At 37.8% G+C, this 14,600-nt stretch overlaps 1 protein-coding gene across 7 annotated transcripts in view; it reads left to right on the top strand.

Annotated features, from left to right (window-relative positions):
• The window catches only part of MANBA (mannosidase beta), a 110,711-nt gene that overhangs the window by 49,752 nt on the left and 46,359 nt on the right, over nucleotides 1-14,600 (top strand). For all 7 annotated transcript variants that reach the window (XR_010409485.1, XM_064584877.1, XM_064584878.1 and 4 more), the window contains 2 exons: nucleotides 10,699-10,850; nucleotides 13,270-13,387. Coding sequence is in view for 6 of the 7 variants with exons in the window: in XM_064584877.1 (XP_064440947.1) it covers nucleotides 10,699-10,850; nucleotides 13,270-13,387 (270 nt within the window). In the remaining variant the exon portion in view is untranslated. The remainder of the gene's footprint in view (nucleotides 1-10,698; nucleotides 10,851-13,269; nucleotides 13,388-14,600) is intronic.

Raw genomic sequence — 14,600 nt, 5'->3', positions numbered from 1 at the left:
ACTCTTACCATATGATCCAGCAATCGATCTGCTCACTATTTATCCAAAGGACTGAAAACTTATGTCCACACAAAATCTGTACATCGCTGTTTACAGCAGCTTTATTCCTAATTGCCAAAACTTGGAAGCAACCAAGATGTCCTTCAGTAAGTGAAGTGCTAAGTAAACCTGGTGGATCCAGACAATGGAATTTTATTCAGTGCTGAAAAGAAATGAGCTATTAAGCCATGAAAAGACTTGGAGGAAGCTTAAATGATGATTACTAAGTGAAAGAAGCCAATCTGAAAGGGCTCCATATGGTATGACTCCATGTATATGACATTCTGGAAAAGATGAAACTATGGAAGCAGTAAAAGATCAGTGGTTGCTAGGGGCTGTGGGGAGGAGGGAGGGCTGAATAGGTGAAGCATACTGGATTTTGAGGTCAGTGAAACTGCTCTGTATGACACCATAATGATAACATGTTGTTATACGTTTGTCCAAACCTATAGAATGTAACACACCATGAGTGAAGTATAATGTAAACTAGGTTTTTGGGTGATAATGATGTGTCAATATAGGCTTATCAGTTGTAACTAATGTACCACCATAGTGGAGGATGCTGGTAATGAGGAAGGCCATGAACTATGGGGGCAGAGGGTATATGGGAAGTTTCTGTACTTGCCCCTCAGTTTTCCTGTGAACCTTAACTGCTCTAAAAAAAGTCTGTTAAAAAAAACTTACATAGAGGAAAGTGTGAACTGTGATGTGTAATATGTAATATTTTGTTTGGTAAGTGCATATTTGAATTCATATATGAAATATTTTACTAATTTTAATATCTTTAGAGTTGAAATTCCTTATTTGTTACTTTTTTCTTCCAAATTTTATTTAAATTCTAGTTAGTTCACATATAGTGTAATATAGGTTTCAAGAGTAGAATTTAGTGATTCATCACTTTACATATAACACCCAGTGTTCATCATAACAAGTGCCCTCCTTAATACCCATCACCCATTTAGCCCATCCCCCACCCACCTCCCTCCATAAACCCTCAGTTTTTTCTCTATCATTAAGAGTCTCTTGTGGTTTGCTTCCCTCTCTCTTTTTCTCTTCCCATATGTTCATCTGTTTTGTTCCCTAAATTCCACATATGAGTGAAATCATATGGTATTTGTCTTTCTCTGACTTATTTCACTTAGCGTAGTACACTCTAGTTCCATCCACGTCAATGCAAATGGCAAGATTTCATTCTTTTTTTTTTTTTTTAAGATTTATTTATTTATTTTAGAGAAAGAGAGAGCATGCAAGCAGGGGGAGGGGCAGAGGGAGAGGAAGTGAAGCAGACTGCCCTCTCAGCAGTTGGGATCACCCAACATGGGGCTCGATCCCACAACCCTGAGATCATGACCTGAGCTGAAGTTAAGAGTTGGATGCTCAACCGACTGAGCCACCTAGGCGCCCCAAGATTTCATTCTTTTTGATGGCTGAGTATTATTCCATTGTATATATACCACATCTTCTTTATTCATCAGCCAATGAATATTTGGGCTCTTTCCATAATTTGGCTATTGTTTATAGTGCTGCTATAAACATTGGGGTGCATGTGCCCCTTCAAATCTGTATTTTTGTATCCTTTGGGTAAATACCTAGTAGTGCAATTGCGGGATTGTAGGGTAGTTCTATTTTTAACTTTTTGAGGAACCTCCATTCTGTTTTCCAGAGTGGCTGCACCAGTTTGCATTCCCACCAATAGTGTAATAGGGTTTCCCTTTCTCTACATCCTCACCAACACCTGTTGGTTCCTGTGTTGCTAATTTTAGCCATTCTGACAGATGTGAGGTGGTATCTCATCGTGGTTTTGATTTGTATTTCCCTGATGATGCGTGATAGTGAGCATCTTCTCATATGTCTGTTTTGGCCATCTGAATGTCTTCTTTGGAAAAATCTGTATTCATGTTTTCTGTCTATTTCTTAACTGGATTATTTGTCTTTTTGGTGTTGAGTTTGATACGTTCTTTATAGATTTTGGATACTAATCCTTTATCAGATGTGTCATTTGCAGATATCTTCTCCCATTCCATCAGTTGCTTTTTAGTTTTGCTGATTGTTTCCTTTCCTGTGCAGAACCTTTTTATCTTGATGAAGTCCCAGTAGTTCACTTTTGCTTTTGTTTCCCTTGCCCCCAGAAACATGTCTAATAAGAAGTTGCTATGGCTGAGGTCGAAGAGATTGCTGCCTATGTTCTCCTCTAGGATTTTGATGGATTCCTGTCTCACATTTAGGTGTTTCATCCATTTTGAATTTATTTTTTTTGTATGGTGTATGGAAATGGTCCAGTTTCATTCTTCTGCATGCGGCTGTCCAATTTTTTCCCAACATCATTTGTTGAAGAGACTGTCTTTTTTCCATTGGATATTCTTTCCTGCTTTGTTGAAGATTAGTTGACCATATAGTTGTGGGAATTGTTAATTGTTCTAAAACTAAAACTAAAGAAAGAATGAAAGTGAAACATGACATCAGTGTATACTTTAGTAGTGGCAGATATTTAAAAAAAAACAAAATACCTTGGAATTCTTTTTGGTAGCACTTCAGATGCTTCATAGAGATCAAATGTGCAAGTTAGATTTGTCTGTATGAAAGGTGTTAAGAGTTGATATAAAGAAGTCATTCTTATGTTTCTGGAAAGACTGCAGCTGAACTCACAGAGCATATCTTGAAACAACTGGATGCTTGTTTCATAAACCTCTGTTGTCGTCAGTGACAGGAGACTGCTGCATATGTGGCCAGTGTTCACAGTAGAGTTCATACAGAAATCAAAGAGATTAATCTCAAATTTTATTTCTGTCTTCTGGACATCATTCTTTGAACCTTGTGGAATTTTCTTTTGGGGAAACATTTCTTCATGTGTGATGTTTTCTGGAACTTGGGAAACATTTTGTTCATTCTTTTAAATCTCACCTCATTGTTGGAAAAAGCTACAGAAAGTCTTTCCTAGATAATATGGAATGCTCATTATGAGGTAAGGACACAGTAAATTCTGAAAAGTTAATCTCCACTTCGAAGTACTCCGTGATCCAAAGGAATGTGGATGTGTGAGAACCAGCTCATATTTTTCCTCTGCTACTGCAGGTTTTCTCTTTTGAATTATCTTTTTTTTTTTCCTGGTGTAGAATTTTAGATGGGGTTAATCAGATACAAACATATTTGCAAATAGCCAGAATCTGCCTTGAACTATGTACAGTGAAATACCAAGCTTCAAACTTTTCTTTGAAGATAAGCGCACAGAAGTTTTGGTGAAGGCTCTTCACTGTGCAACAACAAACTGTAAGGACGTTTACATAGAAAAAAAGAATCCAATTCTGAAGAAGAGTGTCAGGGGAACAACAAGATGCTGATCTTACATTGCCAAGAGAAATCAAAACAGCAGTGTTGAATACCCCAGTCATTTTCACCAAGAACTGGATGCTTGTTCTAAAGCAATGGATCAAATAATGTCTGTGTTCACTAGCATTTGGCCATTTTCTTTTTCTCTGATTTTGCTGTGTTCAGAAGACATACTTGAGAAGTGGAAATTTTTCAGCCCAGAGGCATTTGTAAACACTTTGAGTGTTTCTCAAAGAAACAAAGGCATGGATACTACTGCATTTTTTGGAATTTAATGAGAAGTGGGATTTTTATGAATCTCTGTCAGACTCACCTTTATGTCTAATACTCTCCCAAAATATTTGTATATTTTGGGCTTCTTTTGAAAAAACATTTCTAAATTAAAATTAATAAGAGGTGTTCCTCTAACAACTATGTAAGGATAGATTGGCAAATCTGCCTATATTCTTTATAAATCATATACATACAAAGAAGATCAATTTTGACAAAGTTCTTGACATTGTTAGAAGTTCAGGCTCAAAATAATATTATTCATTTCCATAATGAACCAATATATGGAAATATTATTTACTTTTTTCAAAAACATTAATATAATCAAATACACGAGTCCATTACTTTTCCTTTTTTCTTTTCTAAGATTTTGTGTATTTGACAGAGAGAGAGAGAGAGAGAGAGAGCAAGCACAAGAAGTGGGAGTGGCAGGCAGAGGGAGAGGGAGAAGCAGGTTCCCCGCTGAGCAAGGAGCTCGATGTGGGGCTTGATTCCAGGACCCCGGGATCATGACCTGAGCCGAAGGCAGATGCTTAACTGACTGAGCCACCCAGGTGCCCACTTTTCCTTTTTTCTACTCTAATATTTATTTTACTTAAAAATAGTATGATTGTTCATATAAAGTTAAATAAAGGAAAGTGTCTGCGTTTCTTTTCTGGATATTATCACTATTCATTTCATTTCATTATTATTACTGAAAATAATTTTATCATAGAGAAGAGGAGGCTTGTTAGAAAGTGATTCTGTCTATTCTGTCCGATACAAAGAATACACCTCTGGCTACAACTATGCTGGTGTAAACTTGAAGCTGTTAACTTCTGGTTGTGCTCTCTGTATGTTTCTAGGGCTCCACAAAGCGAGGCTCTCCTTTGTCCTCCTGCTCAGGCCTGTGTGAGGACAGCTCTTTGTGGAAACCCAGCACATGTTTTCTCAGTGCTTCTGCATGTTAAAGCACTTTCAGAACAGACAGAAATACGTTTGCTTGTCTCTAAAAATATATAATGTAGGTGAAATGATTTTAGGTGTATTTTGAAAATCATGAAAATTATTTGAAAAATATTTTAGGTAACATTTGTCAGTATTTGGAAATAAGGGTTTTTATTAAGAAGAAAATCAGTAGTATCTAGTGATTCTATGGCAGCTTTTTTTTTTTAAGATTTATTTATTTGAGAGAGAGAAAGCATGAGCAGGGCAGAGGGAGAGGGGGAGAAGCAGACTCCCCACTGAGCACAAAGCCCAACTGACTGACTGACTTGGGGCTCGATCTCACCACCTGAGATCATAACCTGAGCTGAAACCAAGAGTCAGACACTCAACCCACTGAGCCACCCAAGCGCCCCAGCTATGACAGCCTTTTTAGGATTTGATTACAAACAGCTGAGAAGTGATGTGCAGTTTATGAATCTATGATTCATTACATCATCATCTGGTCTGCCAGAGAAAGAAATTTGAGAAGTACAGTATTATCAGTCACACACCTCTTAAGCCCTTTAGTTAAGATATTCCTAACTCTTGTCAAGGTGTACTTTGAAAGTTAATCCTTCTAGTTCAGAAATGTAATCATAAAGCTAATTTAAAAACTTACCTAGTGAGTTGCTAATAGAATCATCAACAATAGACAAATTTGGAAATTTTTTTTTTAAAGATTTTATTTATTTATTTGACAGAGAGAGACGCAGCAAGAGAGGGAACACAAGCAGGGGGAGTGGGAGAGCGAGAAGCAGGCTTCCCGCCGAGCGGGGAGCCCGACACGGGGGCTCGATCCCAGGATCCCGGGGTCATGACCTGAGCTGAAGGCAGATGCTTAACGACTGAGCCACCCAGACGCCCCGACAAATTTGGAAATTTAAAAAAATTTAAATTCAAACTGCTTGGCTTATACATTTAGGTTCTTAGGTATTTTTTTCTACTTTTAGACAATAATTTATTTTGTTGGGCAGTTTAAAATAGTTTTGATCTTGTAATTCACTCTGGATGTAAATATGTGTTACTGAGGGGTCTCTTCAAAAAACCTCTTTCAGAGCCTATTATTTCCTCTGAAGTAAAATACCTGTTGTAGAAGGCTTTTATGTTACCTATCAGGACTCCCAGAGGACACGGAGAATGACTGACACTAATCATAGACCCAACAGCGTTTAACCTGTCGAAGAATGTCCAGAGGGAAAGGTGGCTGGTAATTCCTGCTTCACCTCTGACAACTGTCAGGGGCTTTAGGGTTTACTTTGACCTGGGCCATAAAATTGTTATTGCCAGAGAGGAAGATGGGGATAGCTGTCTTTTCACGAGAAAAGTTGAACAGAAAAGAAAAAAATGGGGAAGATGAGTTTTATCATTAATAATATTTGTAGCATTAATCGGTCTAAAGAAATAAATGAGTTCTATTTTCTAGGTTAGTGATTCTCAAATTTTTTTGGACTCACAATGACTTTACATTCATAAGAATTATTGAGAATCCCAACGTACCTTGTTTATGTGGGTAGATTTTAAAACTGAGGTTTAAATACTCCTTTCAAATCACAGTACCAAATCCATGACATGTTAATATATGAGTTATTTTATGAAGAATAGGTATATTTACAAAACAGAAAATGTAGAGAGAATGACATTGTTTTACATGTCTGCAAATCTCTTTAATGTGTTGCTTAATGGAAGACAGCTGGATTCTCATCTGCCTCTGCATTTTGCAACATGTTGTTTTCATTGAAACATAAGAAGAAAGGATCTTACATAGATACGTAGTTGGAAAAGAGAGGAGTACTTTAATAGCCTTTTCAAATAATCGAGGCTATTCTTTGGTACTACACAACTTAAGTAGTGGTTGTTTCTTAAAGGTTAGTTGCAATGTGGAATCTGAAGCCATTTTAATGAACTGTTTGTACTCTGTTACATTAAAATCTGTTGGTTTTATATCTTGCACCTTTAAGGGATCTTTTAAATTATTATTTTTTTTTACTGAGACATAGTTGACAATGTTACATTAGTTTCAGGTGTACAGCATAGTGATTTGACAACTCTGTACCTTATGCTATGCTCACCACAAGCGCAGCTCCCACCTGTCGCCATACGATGTTATTACAACACCATTATGTTCTCTATGCTGTACCTTTTATTACCATGACTTACTCATTCTTTTTTTTTTTTAAAGATTTTATTTATTTATTTGAGAGAGAGAATGAGAGAGAGCAAGCACATGAGAGGGGGGAGGGTCAGAGGGAGAAGCAGACCCCCCGCTGAGCAGGGAGCCCGATGCGGGACTCGATCCCGGGACTCCAGGATCATGACCTGAGCCGAAGGCAGTCGCTTAACCAACTGAGCCACCCAGGCGCCCATGACTTACTCATTCTTAATGGATCTTTTATTTGTATGTGATATCATAATATAGTGCGTTGGTTATTTGAAAAATATTAGTGTCTTGAGATTTCCAAGTGTTTCCAAACATTGAAACATTCCATTATATAATATCACATTCACATTTGTTAATACCACACTGCTGTTATCTGAAAAGTCTTTTAAGTATTAGGAAGCGCTCGAGCTCATGGTAGTGGATACAAGTTTTCCTAAATCCTAATTTTTACCTGTAAGTTTGAGTTTTATCCTTGTCCACAATACTTTTACTTATTTTCCTTGAAGTGACAAGGCTCACTTCATTCATTTTCAAGAAAATGTCTGACAAATAACCAAGTCTGAATAACCATAGTTTGTCTGGCAGTTCTTTCCAGTTAAAATGAAGTTTCATGGACCAGGTGACTAATTCAGTTTACAACTCACGCAATGGCCCAGATGCTTTTCCTCAAGAAATCCAGTGTGTGGGACTTTATCCGTGTTTCCCATTCTATCATTTCATCACACAGACTATTATAACGATGTCTACTCAAGGTTAGGATAGAATTAGTAATTTTTACTGCTTTATCAAGGACATTCCTAAGTGAAACTGACTTTTTTTTTTTTTCTGCTGATGCCTGAAGGTGAAAGATACAGTGACAGTTAGCACAGTTCACATCTACTGCCTTGATTTTTGCTGAGGCACCAGGAGTGTTACCCACCACTGCTTTTGTAACATCAGGGCAAATGTTAACACAGTTGTTGCTAACCTTGAGATTCAAAGAAACTATTCAATACTTCAAATATTTCAGCATCTTTTGTATTTTGTTGCCAAAGATTCACATAAAAGAGATCTTTGATGATTCATTGTGCTGATTAACAGATAAATATAAGCAAACAGTAAGCCCATCATTCTGGAGATGCATGCATTTCTCAGGCAAACTGTGATACTTCAGATGAGAGATCAGTTCAGTATCCTGTTGCAGCTTAATCTTTAATTGGATGACTTAACTGTATCATTGCAATGTGACAATGTGGTGATCTCATTTTCTGACTTTTTATCCAGTAGACATTCAGCAATGTCAACTGTAAAACTCTCTCAGCTAATACATGTGTTTGTCATAATGGATCATTGAACGCTACATCAAATACTAATGATATATTGGGTGTCTATGTGCCTCAGTCGGTTAAGCATTTGCCTTCAGCTTGGGTCGTTATCCCAGGGTCCTGGGATCAAGTCCCACATCAGACTCCCTGCTCTGCGGGGAGCCTGCTTCTCCCTCTCCGTCTGCCTGCCGCTCGCCCTGCTTGTGCTCTCTCTCTCTCTGTGTCAAATAAATAAATAAAATCCTAAAAAATAAATAAATAAATATTTGGTATAATTTGAAAGTTGATATAAATATGCATGTATTACTTTATTTTTTTAAAGATTTTTTATTTATTTATTTGACAGAGAGAGAAACAGAGAGAGAGGGAACACAGGCAAGAGGAGTGAGAGAGGGAGAAGCAGGCTTCCCGCTGAGCAGGGAGCCCGATGCAGGGCTGGGTCCCAGGACCCCGGGATCATGACCTGAGCCGAAGGCAGATGCTTAATGACTGAGCCACCCAGGCGCCCTTTCTCTTGTGTTTCTGCGTAGGTTGCAAGGGAAACTTTGAGATTCAAAAGGAGAGTTTACTGAACGACAGTGAGGTTACAGACATTATAGCAGGAATAACCAGACACCACTACTAAGAACACAGTAGAAGCTGAGAACAAACTGAGTTAATTTCTGAAAACACACCTCTTTAAACACTAAACCTCTACCGTAGACGTAGAACACACCAGAATATGCAAGCATGCATTCCATTAGCCAACAAAGTGATGATGTCATCACATATCATGTAGATTCTGGAAAATTCCACCGTACATTCAAGAGTGTGAGAGTGAAAAAGGCAAATGATGTTTTAGCTTTACTATGGAAATAGTTTTTTTTTTTTTTTTTTTTTTTTTAACACAAGGACCTCCTGCAGGATTCCAAGGGGTCCCTTGTAGTCCCCGGCCATACTTGAAGAACTGCTGTTCTAGATATTTGAATCTACCCATCAAGGTGTTTTAAAACGTATCTGTGAAAATCACTTTACATTTTTTACATTTTGCAATCCTAAAGCAGCTATGGTAATTCCATGTCAAGATCCCCCTCAACCAAGCCTTATTCTATGTCTTCTCATAAAGTTAATTTGTATCTTTTTGTCTGTCAGAATCATAAGGGCAAGGGTAAGGAAGTAGAAGAATGGTGGGCACTTTTATTTCATGAAATAAATTGATTAATTAATTCATTTATTTTATTTTATTTTTTAAAGATTTATTTATTTGACAGAGAGAGACACAGCGAGAGAGGGAGCACAAGCAGGGGGAGTGGGAGAGGGAGAAGCAGGCTCCCCGCAGGGCAGGGAGCCCGATGCGGGACTCGATCCCAGGACCCTGGGATCATGACCTGAGCTGAAGGCAGATGCTTAATGACTGAGTCACCCAGGCGCCCCTCATTTATTTATTTTAATTAGAGAACAAAAGTTTAATCTTGGTTCAAGGCTAGGCCTTGTTGGCGTAGAACCATGTTCCTCATTCCTTGATCCAGTTCATGGCTGGAAGGAATGAGGATTTGGATAGGAACATCAGTCTTCTTTATCGAGAGTCTTGCTGCTCCTGCTTAACCGTGGGAAAACCTGGCTAGAGTGTGACAGAGACAAAGGTCTCAGCTTCTTGCATACCAGTTATAACTTTGGAGTCTGCACTCCTATTCCATCTTCCAGTTGAAACACCACTTACATCTCTAGAGCTCCAGCATCAAGTTTAATGTGATGATTAGTTGGGATTAAATTGCTTGTGCTATATGTCTTTGATTCCAAGAGGCACATTTTGGCACATGTTAACAACACTGAAGTGACAGTGTGTTTACATATGCAGGATACATCAGTTTAACTGGTGGGATTTCTCCCCCGTTTTTGTGAAATAGTATAAGTTTTTGTTCTAATTTTGAAATGTTATCTTCAAATAGATTTCTTTAAAAAAAAAAAAGATTTATTTATTTATTTGAGTGGGTGGGGGGAGGGGCAGAGGGAGAGGGAAAGAATCCCAAGCAGACTCCATGCTGAACCTGACATGGGGCTCGACCTCACAACCCTGAGATCATGACCTGAACTGAAACCAAGAGTCGGATGCTTAACCAATGAGTCACCCAGGCACCCTTCAAATATATTTCTTTTGATGGAATTACAAATGCCTGTTTCATGAGGAAGACTAGAATATATTTCTTCTTCTTCTTCTTTTTTTTTTAAAGATTCTATTTATTTATTTGAGAGAGAGAATGTGAGAGAGAGCACAAGAGGGGGGAGCGGGAGAGGGAGAAGCAGACTCCCCGCTGAGCAGGGAGCCCGATGCGGGACTCTATCCTGGGACTCCAGGATCATGACCTGAGCTGAAGGCAGTCACTCAACCAACTGAGCCACCCAGTCGCCCTAGAATATATTTCTTCTTTAATAGTTTCTATATTTTATATCTATTAAAAGATAGAATCTGGCAATAAATTATTATATATTTTTTTTTCTGAAGTGTGTACTTCCACATTAAATGCCTCATAGCAAATAGGAAATTAACATTAAATTATGTTCGTGTCAATTGTTTAAAAGTTTGCTTTCCTTTTTAAAAAATCTCTTTTGTATGTTTTAAATTTGATATTCAGTATTTAATTTTGTTCATAATAGGTTTATTTTAGGACAGTGGAACTTATAGAAGAGCCCATTGAAGGATCTCAAGGTCTGAGTTTCTACTTCAAAATTAATGGATTGCCCATATTTCTGAAAGGCTCGAACTGGATCCCAGCAGATTCATTCCAGGATCGAGTAACCTCTGACTTGTAAGTTATCATTTTTTGTTTCTTGTTTTTCTTTTTATTAACAGTCCCACAAAGCTAAAGAATTACTCATTTTTATTTTCTTTGGTTCCAGTGGAAGGAACTGAGAGGTAAGAGAATTCTAGGATGATGGAAACTTTAGAATGGAAAGGATTTTTAAATCATATATTCCATTTTCATGAGCTATAGATAGTCTTAACAGCTAAATGACTTGAGACTGCTGAAACCATCCAATTTCTAGAAAACTATTATATATTTCCTCTGGAGGAACAAGAAAATGACTAATGCACATTTTGGATAATCACTGAAAAATGGTTAAATTTGTTTTTTTTTTTAATTTTTCAAAGAATACCTTAAATATTTTTGTACATTCTTTTTAAAAAATGGAAACCCATATTTCCTTCTTCATTCTAAGCTATTTGTATATTCTTTTACTTTTACGTTAGTAAAAGGAACTAAAAAAGCTTTACAATATTAAATCTAGAAGAAAATTTAAAGTGCTTATCTGAAGCTTTGAGAATAGAACTTCATAAGAAAATAATATTTCCTGGGGCACCTGGGTGGCTCAGTCGTTAAGCGTCTGCCTTCGGCTCAGGTCATGGTCCCAGGGTCCTGGGATCGAGCCCCGCGTCAGGCTCCCTGCTCTGTGGGAAGCCTGCTTCTCCCTCTCCCACTCCCCCTACTTGTGCTCTCTCTCTCTCACTGTGTCTCTCTCTGTCAAATAAATAAATAAAATCTTAAAAAAAAAAAAAAGAAAGAAAATGATATTTCCTGATTGCGATTGTAAACTGTCTTTGTGATAGTAAAAATAAACTTTGTGAAGAGAAAATAAACACATTTAACTTATTTACATATGTATAAATATGCATTGTAGTATATTATTTGGTGTTTAGAATTTGCCGAAAGTTGTAGTAATTTGCTTTTACTTTAAACTGTATATATATGGTCTTGAATTTCATATGAAAATGAAATTATTCTCCAGACATAGACACAGATAATTTGCTGCCTCTTTTCCTTTTCATGTCCTGGCTCCTCTCATCTGGCTGGTTTGGGCAGTGACTTTCAGTACAACTGGGCCAATTAGTATATCCGCTGAGGCACAATGCTCTGGGTCCTGGGCCAGCCAGTTATTGGGGGCTTCTTGGTTCCTCTCTGGACTCTGTTCTGGAAATGCAGGGTAGATGTTCTCAGAGTGGCTGGACATCATCCTGTGGGTGATGTGAATAGGAATTGGAAAAATCGGAAAGGAAATTTAATTTACTAGAGAAAGAAACATAGCCGGTACCCTACTTATGATGGTTTGATGTGATTTTTTGACTTTACCATGGTGTAAAAAAGATACACATTCAGTAGAAGTTTTGCTTTGAATTTTGACTTTTGATCTTTTCCTGGGCTAGCGCTATGTGGTACAGTAAACCTCTTGTGATGTTGGGCAGTGGCAGAAGCCGAGGCCTCCAGTCAGCCATGCCATACTGAGGGTCAACAACCGATACATTCACAACCATTCTGTTTTTCACTTTCAGTACAGTATTCAATTACATGAGATATCAATACTTTATTATAAACTAGACTGTGTGTTACGGTTTTGCATAACCGTAGGCTACTATAAGTGTTCTGAGCACATCTAAGGCAGGTGAGGCTAAGCTAGGATGTTTGGTAGGTTAGGTGTATTAAATGCATTTTCGACTTACAATACTTTCAACTTACAATGATGAGCTAATTGAGATATAATCCCATTGTAAATTGAGGAAAATCTGTACTGGACTGGAGGAATTGAAGAAAGGAGGTAAGAGTAAGCCAGGTACTAATATGCAAACTTTGATTTTTGTCTTATAATTTGAAATGGTTGTATAAAATTAGCTCATACTTTCTAAGGTTTACAAATGTTTTCTTTTTCTATAAGAATAACTAAGAAAAAATTTAGTTTCAAAAACAGTATAATAACAGTGTGAATTTAGAAGGCAGAGAAAAGACATATAACCCACAATTTTCCAGTTTTGTTTATGTGGTTACAGTTATTGTGTATATAATTTTGTCTCACTTTCTTCACCTAACATTATATCCAAACCATCATAATTTTAGAACGTGTTTTTCTAAGAGATTTGAAACGTATTTATCAACCACCATGTGTTTTTTTTTTTTTTTTTAAGATTTTATTTATTTATGTGACAGAGAGAGAGAACACAAGCAGGGGGAGCAGCAGGCAGAGGGAGAGGGAGAAGCAGACCCCCTGCTGAGCAGGGAGCCCCATATGGGGCTCGACGCAGGGCTCGATCCCAGGACCCTGGGATCGTGACCTGAGCTGAAGGCAGACGCTTAACCAACTGCGCTACCCAGGCGCCCCCATCATGTGTTTTTTAAATCTTTCTTAAACATCCCCAGATTTTCAAATTAACATTTGTTTTTAAATTTTCTTCTATAGGTTACGGCTCCTTTTGCAGTCTGCTGTGGATGCTAACATGAATACTCTCCGGGTTTGGGGAGGAGGAATTTATGAGCAGGATGAATTCTATAGACTCTGTGATGAACTAGGAATAATGGTGGGTAGTCGACAGCATTTTATTGATTGATATGTTACTATATCCTCACTTTGAGCTCCTGTGTGCTGAGTGGGTGCTATGGCTCATTCCTTCTTTTCTCAGAGCCAGGACTGATATTCCATTTTTTGCAGAGGAATAAATGACATCTTGCAAACCCAGAACCATAGCTGATGGTGAATATCATAATTATTTAATTATTTTTAAGTGGTAAACATTCTATATTTGTAATTTTCTTTTTGATATGAGGGTATGCATAAACATATTTAAAAATTTTAACTTTAAGGAGATCTAACAAGACCTAGAGAGAAGAAAAATCATAAAAGTCAATAAAGAAAAGCTATGCTTAATATTGTTATTAAGTACTCCAAACATGTTTTGCATTGGTGAGGGTTAAGCACAGGAAATACAATCTTTTAGTTCTGGCATTACAGTTCTAAAATACAAAGCATTCCATAGAAGAATAGTAATTATAATATTGATAATGCTGATGGTCATGATAATGTGACAATATTCTATAATATTTATTGAGGACCAGGCATTGTTCTCAGTGCTCTGCATCTGTTATTTTGTTTCATCTTCATGCCCATCCTATGAAGTAGTTACTGCTGTTCTCCATCCCCATTTTACCAGTAAGGAAACTGACACATGGAGGAGAGGTGAAATAACCTGCCCAAAACCACACAGTGGGTATGTGGTGGAACCAAGTTTCTGACTCAGGTCGGCTGATTTGGGGCCTGTGCTCTTAACTACTGCATCAAAACAGCCTCTCTAGAAATGGACTTACGTGGGACGCCTGGGTGGCTCAGTCAGTTAAGCGTCTGGCTCTTGATTTTGGCTCAGGTCATGATCTCAGGGTCGTGAGATTGAGCCCTGCATCGTGCAGAGCCTGCTTGGGATTCTCTTTCTCTTCCTCTGAACCCCAGCTCACACACACACTCTCTCAGTCCCCTTCAAGAAAGGAAGGATGGAAAGAAGGAAGGAAGGAAGGAAGGAAGGAAAGTAGGAAGGAAGGAAGGAAGGAAGGAAGGAAGGAAGGAAGGAAGGAAGGAAGGGAGGGAAAGATCAACTTATGTGGTTTCATTATGAAAATGTCCATGTAGTAATCCTTTTGGCCATGAAAAGTTAATTCTTTTATAAATAATCTGGTCCATCTCTCAATATCAAATTCCCAGTGAATATTAAAGTATTGCAAGTGAGGAGGGGCTGGGGTAAG

The sequence above is a fragment of the Mirounga angustirostris genome, unplaced genomic scaffold (assembly GCF_029215605.1).
Source record: "Mirounga angustirostris isolate CCGP_5_RB_7025 unplaced genomic scaffold, mMirAng1.0.hap1 SCAF_2, whole genome shotgun sequence".
Classification (NCBI taxonomy): domain Eukaryota; kingdom Metazoa; phylum Chordata; class Mammalia; order Carnivora; family Phocidae; genus Mirounga; species Mirounga angustirostris.
The sequence above is the reverse complement of the archived record's forward strand: the minus strand, read 5'-3'. Positions and strand labels throughout refer to the sequence as shown.